This window comes from Lupinus angustifolius, chromosome LG01 (genome assembly GCF_001865875.1).
Source record: "Lupinus angustifolius cultivar Tanjil chromosome LG01, LupAngTanjil_v1.0, whole genome shotgun sequence".
Classification (NCBI taxonomy): domain Eukaryota; kingdom Viridiplantae; phylum Streptophyta; class Magnoliopsida; order Fabales; family Fabaceae; genus Lupinus; species Lupinus angustifolius.
This window is the reverse complement of record NC_032009.1, coordinates 1,766,457-1,780,875: the sequence shown is the minus strand read 5'-3', so window position 1 is coordinate 1,780,875 and position 14,419 is coordinate 1,766,457. Positions and strand designations below refer to the sequence as shown.

At 32.7% G+C, this 14,419-nt stretch overlaps 1 protein-coding gene across 1 annotated transcript; it reads left to right on the top strand.

Annotated features, from left to right (window-relative positions):
• LOC109342138 (auxin-responsive protein IAA28-like) lies at positions 11,655 to 12,766 on the top strand. Its single transcript, XM_019580175.1, has 4 exons — positions 11,655 to 11,882; positions 12,012 to 12,289; positions 12,441 to 12,525; positions 12,671 to 12,766. Exons 1-4 carry the CDS (start codon positions 11,668 to 11,670, stop codon positions 12,720 to 12,722), a joined length of 630 nt encoding a protein of 209 aa, XP_019435720.1. The 5' UTR covers positions 11,655 to 11,667; the 3' UTR covers positions 12,723 to 12,766.

Genomic DNA, 14,419 nt, shown 5'->3' with positions numbered 1-14,419 from the left:
TTGGTAATTTGTCCTTATATCCTATAGTTTGAACACTGATTGTGCATGCTCACGTTGATAATGATCAAAATGCGGTTTCCTTCTTTTTGAAGTATGAATGCAACTAGCTAACTAGCTAGGGTTTAGGCAGACCTCAATTGATCATACATATATAAAGTATAACATATGTTCATGGAATATAATAAAATAAATGTTAAAGGGAAACAAGTACTGAAGCTTTATGAAGAGAAGAATAGAATGGTGGAAGATAAGAAGTGAAAGTGAATGGAATGGTGGAGAAGTAGAGAATGTATATAGTGATAGGTTTTGCCTCGGGATGAGAAGGTGAAGAAGGTGGTGGAATGATGTTAAGAGGGAGCAACACTTACTTTCAGGGTTTGTCATGCTTAGTTTGTACTCAATAAAATCAAAGCTACTCTTCTGTCTTTGCGCATGCACCTGAAATATTCTCCACACAAATGAAACACATCCCAAACACCTCCTTTAATTTGTATCCTTTCTTTCTAGCATTAATTATTGTTTTTAACTAGGACCCTTTTTATATCATGCTTGCATTTGATTATATATGCTTTTGGTATAACACAAAATAAGATAGTTGGCTTATATAGTTATATATGTACCATGGCTGTATGAACAAATCATGATTTTCTAAAAATATCGATTAAAATTAGTAAGATACATAGTTTAAAATTGTGATTTTAATGAGTTATATTATATATATATTACTATAGTTAAAACGATTGTGAAAAAAATGCAACTGATATTCAGCTATGATCATGATATAGTTGACCAAACGACTAAACTAAAAATGTAATATTGTATCCGTAATATTACAGTTACAATTGCATATCTTAATTTTAAGCTTACGAAAAAGATTTGTCTATATACTTTCTTTGGTCAAGGACAGGCACATGTTGGACCAATGAGGGTACATGTGCACACTCAACTTGATTTTTTTTTACTACAAATCATAGTTATTTATCATTGTTGACTTTATATATTTGTATATATATTGCATTTTCCTCGTTATCCAAACCTTTGTATTTGTGTGTAATGTCATATGAAAAATTTCAGGCTCCAGCTGCTATCATGCATCCAAGGATTAAATACAAGTTGTAAAGAATGTAGTAAGCAAGAAAATAAAAGAAAATGGTGAATATGTATATTTGGAACAAGACCTTAATGGAGAGGTAAATATTTGATTTTAGATGTATTTTTAATGATAAAAATGTTATTATATTCTATATAAAATGATAAAAGTGTCTCACCATATCATTATTTCCTTTGTTTTTAGTAGTACGTGTCTTTCCATTAATGGAGAAGATCCTTACTCGTATGTTTGAGAGAGAGAGATTGGGGAAAAATCTTTTGTCCCAAAAAGTGTGTCAGTCACATTCTCTAATTAGTCAAAAAAATAATATTTTATTAAATTTTAAACTTAAATATATATTTTTCAACCAATCAAAATAAATATTATATAGAGTGATACATTTTTTTTAGTATAGGATATATTTACTCAGGAAATTGATGTATAGAGATTGGGAACATAGTGCAGAATGTTAGGGGAGGAATTTTGTCTAAAAAGAAGTTTGGGAACTTAAAAAGTTTAGCATGTAATTAATATAAATATAATATTTGAGACAAACACGCATAACAAATAGGGAAACAACCAAAAGCGCCCGGGGACACCGGCGTCAAAAGGGGCCTGCCTTGGGCCTCTACTAGGAGACACTCTTCTTGGGTTTTGATTTCCACTTCCTTTCTTTTTCCCTCTTCATTCTTCTCCCACTTCCTTTTCTTTTAACATTTCTAATTAAATGACATTCTTCTTCTTCTTTCTGTGCATCCTTCTCTCCTCTATAACTAAAGTATTCGTCAAATAATGTAAAGTCTTACTAGATTTTTAGGATGATTAAATGGTTAAGGTTTGATTTTTAAGAGCGACACTTGTTGGGAGGAGGGCAGCCACGCACATCGAAAGAGATTTGTTCTTTATCCAAAAAAGGTGAAGAGATACCTTTGGTAGTATAAAAAAATATCCTTCTACTCTCTTTGGAGGTTTTTTTTAGAAGCACAAAAGACCCTTTGGAGGTTTTCTTGGGAAGTACTAAAATATGAGGAGGTAAATTGTTTAAAATTTGTTTATTGAAAAAAATGAAATCAAAATCGTCAAAGAATTTTGTTGCCACGGATCGTAATCACATCTAATACGAAAGATGATCTCCCTCCCTTTTATAAAAAGAGAATGTCAGCATGTTAGCTACCCACAAAATATTACATGATCAATTTTTAATATGAATATCATTTTTGTATACTTGAGTTTAGTTCACCAAAAACAAATTTATGTACTTTTAATTTAAGAAGTTATTACCTGTTTGAAGAGGTCTGGAAGTAGGCTACTCAACAAATTTATTTAATAAATAAATAACAAATAAGGTCCTATTTAGGGTGATCCTGATTTTTCTATTTTTGGTTTTGAAATATTATTTTCAAAATAGAACATGTTGGAGAAAAATGAGTTGAAGTAATTTTTAAGTAATTTCCAACACTTTTATCTCAATTTTCAGGACACACAACAGTTTTTTATTACTTTTTGTTTTAAAAATGTATTGCTCCAACACCAATACCTCAACTACCATAATTATTGCCAATGCCACCACCAACACCCTAACTGCTATGAAATATTTTTCTCTTAAAATAACTTAGATTTCTAAAAGCTTAGAGGGGTCCTGTTGGCCCTCTTCTAATGAAGAAAACCAACATGCTTTTAAAGGAATAAACGACTTTTTGCTCCTTTTTTGCCTTTTTACCTTGTTTTTGTTTGTTATAATGCTTGTCTCTTCAAAGTTTACTACTTATGTTTATAATTATTTTCCCTTTCTAAGAGGGCTATTTGGTTGCTCAATACACTTTTTAGTATTTATTTTTTCCCTTCAAGATTTTCTCTCTGGTATCTATCTTAAGCATTATAATTTACAATAATTATGAATATTAAAAAGGACTAGCATCTTGGTTCTTGGGTTTTTATAGAATTATAATTTACAATCATAATTGAAAATAAATGATGAATAATATAGTAATAATTTAAAAAACTTTTACACTATCGGTATATGGATATTTTTCTCAAATTAAAACCGTTCATGATGTGTCTTTCATTATGAAAAGAATGAGTATAGGTAAGAAATGAAAGCCAAAAGTCATACCAAAGCTTATCCTTTGTAATTTAACTTTTTTAAATAATATGAAGAAACCACTCATGTAATTATAATCTTTAATTCAAATTTCTATAATTATACATCCAAATTTTGTTGTAAAGTACATTTATCAGAAATTTCTACAACAAAAGCTATGACCCCAATAAAAAACTAGCAACGAATTCCTTCATGTTATGGACATAACGCATGAGGATCACGGCAATGGTTGGGTCCATAAACACAAGCAAGATGTTACCAACTTTAGTGAGTGAACCTCTTGCGTTGCCGCTGATGAAAAATCATTACATCTCTCTAAGGGTTAGTTTATGAGTTAGATTTTGGAAGGAAATGAAGGAAGAAGGAAGTCTTGAGAATCATCTCACAAGTGTATTTCAATACTAAAAAAATCCTAAAGTAACTAGGTAAGACAATTGAACCCACTAGAAGTGAAGCAGAAATGATTTGTAATACTGAATATAGATCTTGACATATGATATTTACTTTCCATTTTTATTCTTATTTTTTATCGTACCAAACAATGAAATAAGTCACATTTTACAACATTTTCTACATCTCTTCTTTTTTTCAACTTTTCTTTCCTTTATTTTTTTTTATCTTAAACCAAATATTATTAGACGAGGGAAAGAAGAAAAAAAATACGTTGATTATTATTTTGTACAAACCCTTTCAAAGGGATTTAATTTAAAGCTACAAAGTAATTGGATCACATGAAAGATACTAAATGGGTGGTTAAAGCTATGAAAATATGGTGTATGTTTTAAGCGTAGATGTATGAACTTACTATTAGTCATGTCTCTTTCAAGTAACTTCACCGGTATTGCTTAATTTTGATTACTAAATTAAGCAATTCTTTTAACACATAGTATGCTAAATCAGTTGACAATTAGGTGTTTGGATCCAATATCTAATATCTACAGTTTCTTACTAAATCAGTGGCTGGTGAAAACAACTCTCCACAGTAATTTGATATGGTAATTATTAAGATTAATATCATGAATTTTAATTGCTCGTACATTTGAACTAGCAGAATCTAAGTTTATGTGAAAAATGAAGTAAAATTAATTATAATACAATTATTGTATAAATACGTGTTTCACATTATTCTGAAATTAGTAATGAACACTGTAGTTTTCCTAATGTGGTAGTTTCATACTGATAGCTCCTGCTACTTGTGTTTGGCTTGTTCAGTAACCAACAAATAAAACAATGGAATAAATGCATGTCTAACCAGCACAATCTTAAGCCATGAAGCTGTCTATTAAGACAAGCTCTGTATTCCTCTCACGCCAGGATTCAATAGAGAGAGGAGACACATTTTGAACTAGTCATAGTCCATACCCTATGCAATAGAATGGGATCATCTGTCCCACATTTTATGTCTTATTATGTTACAGTTCAATGAAAAGTTGTCATGTATTTGAAAAGAAAAATTAAAAAAATATAAGTAACATTTTGGTGGGATATGATTGACTTAGGAAATGTGATAGGAAGTTTTGGAGACAAAAGATCCAGTTTCCATATAATGTTAATAAATGAACCTTCCCTCCAATTTTAGACCACCCAATTGGTCAAGCTGAAGTACAAAGAGACATGTTAATAGAGAAAAGTCTTACTCATAATAATATTCCTACATTATTATTATTATTATTATTATTATTATTATTATTATTAAGAAGGGGAGATAGAAAGTTGTGACTTTTTGGATTTGGATAGGATTTGAAGTTTGACTTTTTTTTTAATAAAATGGTCTTCCCTCTCCCTTGTTCTCGTGGTTTGGACCATTTAAACACGTGGGGTTGAAGTTTTGCAACTCATGATGTTTTGTTTGACAAAGAAAAAGGAAAATTGTTTTATGTACATAAATTATTGTCAAAACTTATTCAAGGTTCAGCTTGTAGAGTCATGAACCACTTTGTCTAGGCCACAAATAGTTTAATTAAAAATTAAAAAATAGATCCGATATTTAATATAGAGCACCCTCAACAAGGTTCTAAGATTTGGGTTCCTAAATTCATAACCGCGTGCATGGTTCTTCACTATTACAACAGCCATTTTTTATTGTTTTTTCAGGCATGAGTTAAGATTGTTTCTTATATAAGACATTCTTAGATGCCTCTCATTACTATGCCTTAAAAGAATTTTATGACAATTTTATGGCTCTCTTTAAGGGCATTTTATGTCACTTTTATGGCTTTGTTTCCAAGCATCCAATGCTTGGAATCCAAGATACCAAGACTTTGCTTGCCTATAAAAGGACACATATAGAGAGCTTCAAAATCATCTTCACAACACACAACATCTCTTTCATTTACACATATATTGTGAGTGCATTCTTGGTGAGAATTCTTGTTCCATTTGAGAGAGTATTTGTGAGAAAAAATATTGTCATTTGTCCTCATCATTATAAGAGGATTTCTTGTACTCTTCTTTTTTACATAGTGGAATTTTGCTCTTGATCGCCCATGGTTTTTTTCCTCTCACACTGAGGGGTTTTTCCACGTTAAATCTTGTGTGTTATTTTCTTTATCCTTTACTTGCTTCTCTTTTGTTCTCAATTGATTCAATCCTGTGCTTCCGCATTGTGCTCTAACCTTAACAAGTGGAATCAGAGCTCTTACTAAATTGAGAATTTCAAAATGTCTGCAAAATTTGACATTGAGAAGTTTGATGGCAAAATTAGCTTTTCTATTTGGCGAGTCCAAATGAGGGCCGTTCTTATCCAGAGCGGATTAAAGAAAGCTTTAGATGGGAAGTCAAAGAAACCAGTTTCCATGACCGATGATCAATGGGACGAGTTGGATGAAAAGGCGCTTTCAACAATTCAACTTTGTTTGTCGAAGGAGGTTCTTCGTGAGGTTGCCAATGAAGAAACCGCTGCGGCTTTGTGGCTGAAGTTAGAAACTTTATACATGACCAAGAGCCTCGCAAACAAGCTTCGTCTCAAAGAACGGTTATACACCATTCGTATGGTTGAAGGTACTCCTATTCAAACTCATCTTGATGAGTTTAATTCTATTATTATGGATATGCAAAATATTGATATTAATATTGAAGATGAAGACAAAGCTGTTTTGTTGGTTGTCTCTTTACCTTCTACCTATAAGCACTTCAAAGAAATCATGTTGTATGGAAATAATGATACCTTATCCTTTGAAGATGTTAAATCTAATTTATTGTCCAAAGAAAAATTTGATCTTGAAGTTAATTCTGTGGACAAGGGTGAGGGCTTAAGTGTTCGAGGTAGAACTCAAGAAAAAGGGAGTACCAATTATAAAAAGTTCAGATCCAAATCCAGAGGTCGCAAATCCAACAAAACTTGTCGCTATTGCAAGAAACCGGGGCATGACATTCCTGATTGTTTTATCTTAAAGAAAAAACAAGAAAAACAAGATAAGGGAAAATTTCAACAATCCTCTGAAGCTGCTAATATTGAAGCCAATTCTGACGGTGATATTCTTTTATCTGTTGTCTCTTATAATAATAGGAGTAAAACAGAATGGATTCTTGATTCTGGATGTACTTTTCATATGTGTCCTTATAAGGACTTATTCACCACTTTTGAACATGTTGACAGTGGTGTTGTTTTGATGGGCAATGATACCCAATGCAAAGTTGCAGGAATAGGTACTATTCAGATCAAGGCTCATGACGGTGTTGTCAGAACCTTGGCTAATGTCCGCTATATTCCAGATTTGAAGCGGAACTTAATTTCTCTTGGCACCCTAGAGTCTCTCGGGTGTAGGTATTCAGCTGAAGGTGGAGTTCTAAAGGTATTGAAAGGTGCTATGGTATTATTGAAAGCTAACCGGATTGGTAGTTTATATGTCTTGCAAGGTTCTGTTGTGACAGGTTCAACAGCTGTATCTTCTTCAATGCATGATAATGACATTACCAAATTATGGCACATGCGCCTGGGCCATATGAGTGAAAAAGGTATGCACCTTCTAAGCAAACAAGGTCATCTTGGTAAACATGGCATTGGTAAATTGGATTTTTGTAAACATTGTGTTTTTGGGAAACAGAAAAAGGTTAGTTTCTCCACTGCAACTCACCGTACCAAAGGTATTCTTGATTATATTCATTCTGACCTTTGGGGGCCTTCTAAATTTCCTTCTCATGGAGGATGTCGCTATATGATGACCATCATTGATGATTTTTCTCGCAAAGTTTGGGTTTATTTTCTGCAGCATAAAAATGAGACTTTCTCCACTTTCAAGAAGTGGAAAACTCTTGTTGAAACCCAGACAGGGAAGAAAGTGAAGAAGCTTAGAACAGACAATGGATTAGAGTTCTGCAATGGTGATTTTAATGAGTTCTGCACAAAAAATGGTATTGCTAGACACAAAACTATTCCAAGAAATCCTCAACAAAATGGTGTTGCAGAACGGATGAACAGGACTCTACTTGAGAGAGTTCGTTGTATGCTCTCAAATGCTGGGTTATGGCATCGGCGTGAATTTTGGGCTGAAGCAGCATCTACTGCTTGTTACCTGGTTAATCGTTCTCCACATTCAGCACTTGATTTCAAAATCCCAGAAGAAATTTGGTCAGGTAATCCTGTTGATTATTCTAACTTAAGAATCTTTGGATGTCCTGCTTATGCACATGTTAATGATGGTAAATTAGCTCCAAGAGCTGTTGAGTGCATATTTCTTGGTTATGCATCTGAGTCTAAAGGATATCGCTTATGGTATTCTGATGCAAAGTCACGGAAATTAATTCTTAGCAGAGATGTGACTTTTAATGAGGATGCATTTTTATCTTCTGGAAAACAATCTATTGTGTCTTCTTCTACTAGTACAGGTAATCTACAGGGTACTAGCGAGAAGGTGGAGTTGATAGTGAAACCTACAGTTCCTAATGTTGATGTTCCATCTTCCTCTACAAATCAATCTAGCATTGATGATCATTATGTTGATTGTGATGACAGTACAACTTCTCCTATTCATCAGCAAGAAGATGATTATTGTATTGCTCGAGACAGAACCAGAAGACTAATTAAAAGGCCAGCTAGATACACTGATGGTGATAATTTAATTGCTTATGCATTGTCAGTTGCACAAGAGGTAAATGATGATGTTGAACCTGCCAGCTATACAGAAGCTGTTTCTTGTGTTGATTCGTCACAGTGGCTAGTGGCTATGAATGAAGAGATTGAAAGTCTTCATAAGAATGGTACTTGGGCTTTGACAGAGCTTCCCGAAGGCAAACGACCATTACGATGTAAATGGATCTATAAGAAGAAAGACGGTATTCCCGGGGTTGAAGATCCAAGATGCAAAGCACGACTAGTTGTTAAAGGTTTTAATCAAAAGGAAGGTATTGACTTTAATGAGATATTCTCACCTGTTGTTCGTCATACTTCTATACGTGTTTTGCTTGCTTTTGTTGCTTTATTTGATTTGGAGTTGGAGCAACTTGATGTAAAGACAGCTTTTCTACATGGAGAGCTGGAAGAAGAAATTTACATGGAACAACCTGAAGGATTTATTGTTCCTGATAAGGAGCATCTTGTCTGTCGATTGAAGAAATCATTATATGGCCTTAAGCAAGCTCCCAGACAATGGTACATGAGGTTTGATTCTTTTATGATTGGGCAAGGTTATTGCAGGAGTCAATTTGATGACTGTATTTATTTCCAGAAATTTCCAAATGAATCATTCATATACTTGTTACTGTATGTTGATGATATGCTAATTGCTTCACGTGACAAGTCTTTGATCCGGAAATTGAAAATTCAACTCAATAATGAGTTTGAGATGAAAGAATTAGGTGCAGCCAAGAAAATTCTTGGTATGGAGATTCACAGGGATCGTCAAGCTGGTAAATTGTTTTTATCCCAAGAGAAATATATTGAAAGAGTGCTTGAAAGGTTTAATATGAATAATTGTAAACCTGTTTCTACTCCACTTGCTGCACATTTCAAGTTATCTTTAGATCTTTGCCCACATACAGAGGAAGAGATGGAGCGTATGTCACATATTCCTTATGCTAGTGCAGTTGGTAGTCTTATGTATGCTATGGTGTGCACTAGACCTGATTTAGCATATGCTGTTAGCATGGTAAGTCGATATATGCATAATCCTGGAAAGGATCATTGGAGTGCTGTAAAATGGATTTTTCGGTATCTAAAAGGTACTTCTGGTATTGGCTTGGTATTTGACAGAAACAAGGCTACAACTGATGACGTTGTAGGTTATGTTGATTCGGATTATGGTGGTGATATTGACAGAAGGAGGTCTCTTTCTGGTTACATCTTTACTCTCTGTAATAGTGCTATTAGCTGGAAAGCTACTCTTCAGTCCATTGCTGCATTGTCTACGACTGAAGCAGAATATATTTCAGCAACGGAGGGTGTGAAGGAGGCTATTTGGCTCCGAGGTTTGGTAAATGAACTTGGTCTAATACAGGGTGTTCTTACAGTGTTTTGTGATAGTCAAAGTGCTATTCATTTGACCAGGAATAATCGTTATCATGACAAGACCAAACACATTGATATAAAACGTCACTTTATCCGAGATATTGTTGCTATTGGTGAAATTATGGTGGAAAAGATTCACACATCAGAGAATCCAGCAGATATACTTACCAAGCCACTTCCGAATACCAAGTTCCAACTTTGCTTGGACTTGGTTGGTCTCTACAGCACTTGAGTGCCCTTCGGGGCATTATTTGGCGATGAGCAACTTATCAAATTCGAGCCAAGGTGGAGATTGTTAGATGCCTCTCATTACTATGCCTTAAAAGAATTTTATGACAATTTTATGGCTCTCTTTAAGGGCATTTTATGTCACTTTTATGGCTTTGTTTCCAAGCATCCAATGCTTGGAATCCAAGATACCAAGACTTTGCTTGCCTATAAAAGGACACATATAGAGAGCTTCAAAATCATCTTCACAACACACAACATCTCTTTCATTTACACATATATTGTGAGTGCATTCTTGGTGAGAATTCTTGTTCCATTTGAGAGAGTATTTGTGAGAAAAAATATTGTCATTTGTCCTCATCATTATAAGAGGATTTCTTGTACTCTTCTTTTTTACATAGTGGAATTTTGCTCTTGATCGCCCGTGGTTTTTTTCCTCTCACACTGAGGGGTTTTTCCACGTTAAATCTTGTGTGTTATTTTCTTTATCCTTTACTTGCTTCTCTTTTGTTCTCAATTGATTCAATCCTGTGCTTCCGCATTGTGCTCTAACCTTAACAAGTGGAATCAGAGCTCTTACTAAATTGAGCATGGTTTTTAAATTTTTTATGGAGTAACTTGAGAGAAAATTGTGTAAAATATAAATTGTTATGTGGATTTAAGAAAATTTTGGAAGCCATCAGGATGGGGTAAAATTTTGCAGAACATATTTGTAAACTTAAAGTGTGGTTCATTGGCCGTACGTGTATGTTTTTCTATAAACATTTTCAGCAAAAATAGACCTTGTGCATTTTTTAAATCTATTTTGATCAAGCTTCCCTCTAAATCATGTTCACAGATTGAGCATTTCATTTTGCCATTTCTAAATAAAATATTGTTGTCAACTAGTATAACCGCTGATGCATATAGATAGAAATCACATGTTCCAAATGACATATCATTTCATGTTTTGAGTCTATCAAAATGTTACTTTTTTGTTTTTATAAATTTTATTTTTATTCATGTGAAACTGTTTGATCGGCCGGAACAAGACATTGTTTGAATTTCTATCTAGTGCATACTAAATGGACACGTATGGGGAACAATGTTTCTAACTTTTGAGTTGTTGGGACTTCACCTTCGTGCGTGCCTAAAAGGTAGAACATGGAGCAACAATATTGTTTATATGATTTGTTACATGAATAAGCTTATGTCCAACATATTATAATAACCAAAAGTCAACAAAAGAAGAACATATAGGGAAGGGAACCATTTTTGGTTAATTCCTGTCTTTGTGCATTATAATAGCAATAATGTGTTATTGTGTTAATTAATTACTTGAATTCCCATTTCATTATTTATGTTTGCAAGATAGATATGGCAAATTTTGGAAAATAATTCCCTGTCGGTTCCTTTTGTTGCTCGTTTTATTGATTTCCGCTTCTCTGTCTGATTCTTTTAGTGGAAAATGGATAAATTTATATGTAATACGTCAAACCTTTAAATATATGGTCTCACTTTATTCCCTTTAATCAAATAAGGATAGCCCTCATGCCAAGGGCTCCCCTATACAAAGATCATTTCTCTTCCTTTTTGTCCTAATTTCCTATATCGATCTAATAAAAAAATGTCATTGAATTAAAAATAAATTTTTAAAACTATAAATTAATATTTTTACTTATTTTTGGTGGAACAAAAAAAAATTGTTTAGTTCTTTTACCCAATGCCCTCTCTTTCTTCGGAATATATACATACATATATATATATATATATATAAACCCCACCCCACACTTAGTACTTACTTTATCTCTTCCATTTGCATGAATGGAGCTTCAACTAGGTCTTGCTCTTCCAACCCATTCTTCTGAACCTCTTAACCATAATTCATCACACTCTCACAATAACAAACGTAGTTTCTCTAACCTCTATGACCACAACACCTACAACAATACAGAACATGTTATGCTTCCCACTCTTTCGCTCCTCCCATTAACACCTTCTCACTCAAGCAACCTTTATTATAGCCTAATTAGCACCAAGTAATATATATATTCTCTCCTTTCATTTTTATTATACCTAGTTTTTTCTTCTTCTTCTTCTTCAGGTTTATTACCTTTTTGATATTGAAAATATTTGATGATTGATTGAATGGTTTTATTGTTGATTAGGAACGATGAAAATGATGTAGTGGGTTGGCCACCCGTAAATTCATATAGAAAGAAACTTCGTCACGAAAACTATGGCGATGATGAAGTTGCAAGTAATTATAAAACGGTGTGGATTCATCATCAACCACATAACCATGTTTCAGTTGGTACAAGAGAATGCAATACCCTTTACGTGAAAGTGAAGATGGAGGGTGTTGGAATTGCAAGAAAGATTAATCTCACCAAGCATCATTCTTTTCACACTCTCAAGGAAACCTTGATGAACATGTTTGGAAAATGTAGGTACCATACTATATGATAAACAATATATGCAATTAAAGTTAATGCCGTTGCATATATATGTATATGATTATGAACCTAGCACCTTATTATTAATTGAATTATTGAATTATGGGATTAATTTATGTATATATAATTGTGTTGAAACAGGTCATCAACAACATTCAAAGTTCTATGAATTGGCTTATCAGGACCAAGAAGGTGATTGGCTTCTTGCTGATGATGTGCCATGGAGGTAACTAAGCGCATCCAAGCTTTTAATAACCATTTTAATTAATTATATTATATTATTCATTCACCTTAATATGTATATAATACATTGAATATATATACATATTATTCCAACTATTTAATATATGTACTTGGGTTATGTATTGCAGAAGTTTCATTCAGTGTGCACAACGGCTCAAATTGGTGAAGAACACCAGATAAAATGCGAGCACCCAACCTTTAAGTTTTTGAAGATTATGCTTTAGGCTATGTTTGAGAGTTAGTTTTTGGAGGGTAATAGAGGGAGGGGGAAGACTTGAAAGATATAAAATATATTTGCCAGATAATTCTCAACCTTCATTTTCTCTTCCTTCTCCTCCAAAATCCCCTAAACAGTGTGCAACTTCATGTGTCACTGCTTGTGATTGATCAAAAAATAATTAATTATTAAAATTTTAATTTAAATATATTTTTCAATCAATCACAAGCAGTGGCATATGGAGTAGCACACTTTATAAGACAACAGATGTGTTTCCTCCAAAATCAAACTCGCAAATAGACCATTATAATCTTAATTAGACGGTGGTTTATTTTTTGGGTTAATTGTATCTAAATCCAGCTTTGGGTAGAAATATAAGTAACTTCCCTCTAGTCTATGTATGAAATATATAAAATACTATTATAGAACTCTTATAATACAAAATATGAATGGTATGATAGAAGTTATGAAATGCAGTAGTTTAATATGTTCCAATTATTACTTTTGGCATTGGGAATACTTAATTAGAATCAAAGAGGGAACAAAGATACTTATATAGAACTTATTAGAATTAAGAATTGAGATTCTTTACCCTAATTTCTTTTTCTCTTTAATAAATAATATAAAAATGTTAGTTTTTATTTTAAGATTTTTATTTTTAATTAAGCAGAGCTTTTTAGTTGGACGAGATAAAAAATGGGAACATAAACAAAGTCAGATGATCACCATTCTTAGAATTAAAACCTTTGTTAAATTGGTTGGTTTATAATTCATGTTTAACCTTTTATGATAATATCTAAAGTGAACAGCAAGGTAATCTAGTTATGTTGTCTATGATCATCTGATTTTATATACATTAATATAACTAATTTTTTAAGGTATTTTCTTACATATTAATTGTTAAACAAGTCACTGAGTACTCTTAAGTTGTGATAATAAAGAGGCCTAGTTTCTTAATAATTAACATAATTAAAATATATAGCATGCATGTTATTTATCTGGTTTTGATAATACTATTGTTTGTACAATAAGATAATAGCATGTTTGTAAAATAACAAAATATTAAAAGGGATTTTCTATTGTGCCCCAATGGATTTTCTTTGGATGTGATGTTGTTAATTTTCATGAAAATTTATTTTGTTTAAGCATTATGTTTCATTGAGCACACGTGCATTAAAAATTCCATTGTTAAAAAAGGATGAATTTTCATCTTTACTTGAAAAAAATTATTTTATCCACTTGATAATGTTACTATATTAGTTGGCGTTTGCACTTAAAACTGAAAATGAATCTATTGTGATGAAAAATCCATGGTGAATCTAAGTTAAGCTGCACTAACAGAGAATGAAACTCTACAGTCTCTACTTCTTGCCATTTTTGGGGTCAATCTTCCTTACTTCTAATGGACTTTACACTTTAGGTAGTTAATGGGCCGTATTCCGCTGATGGGTACGGTATTGAAATTGGATTCTCAAAGTTGAATCTATGGCTAAAAATAAATGGAATCAACTTCGTGGTTCGAAACTTGATTCATTATTTAATTCAATAAACTTGGTTTATGAATTAAATGTATTAAATTTGAGCTAGAAATTGAATTCGTTAAATAAACGAGTCAAACTTAAGTTGAATACAGTTCGACTCGTAAAATTCATGAGCTTAC

What these genes read in the sequence shown, in the direction of transcription:
- LOC109342138 (XM_019580175.1), top strand. Translation starts at nt 11,668, where the DNA reads ATGGAGCTTCAACTAGGTCTTGCTCTTCCAACCCATTCTTCTGAACCT. An exon ending in TATAGCCTAATTAGCACCAA is followed by an intron (nt 11,883 to 12,011) that starts GTAATATATATA and finishes ATTGTTGATTAG; the next exon opens with GAACGATGAAAATGATGTAG. An exon ending in GATGAACATGTTTGGAAAAT is followed by an intron (nt 12,290 to 12,440) that starts GTAGGTACCATA and finishes GTGTTGAAACAG; the next exon opens with GTCATCAACAACATTCAAAG.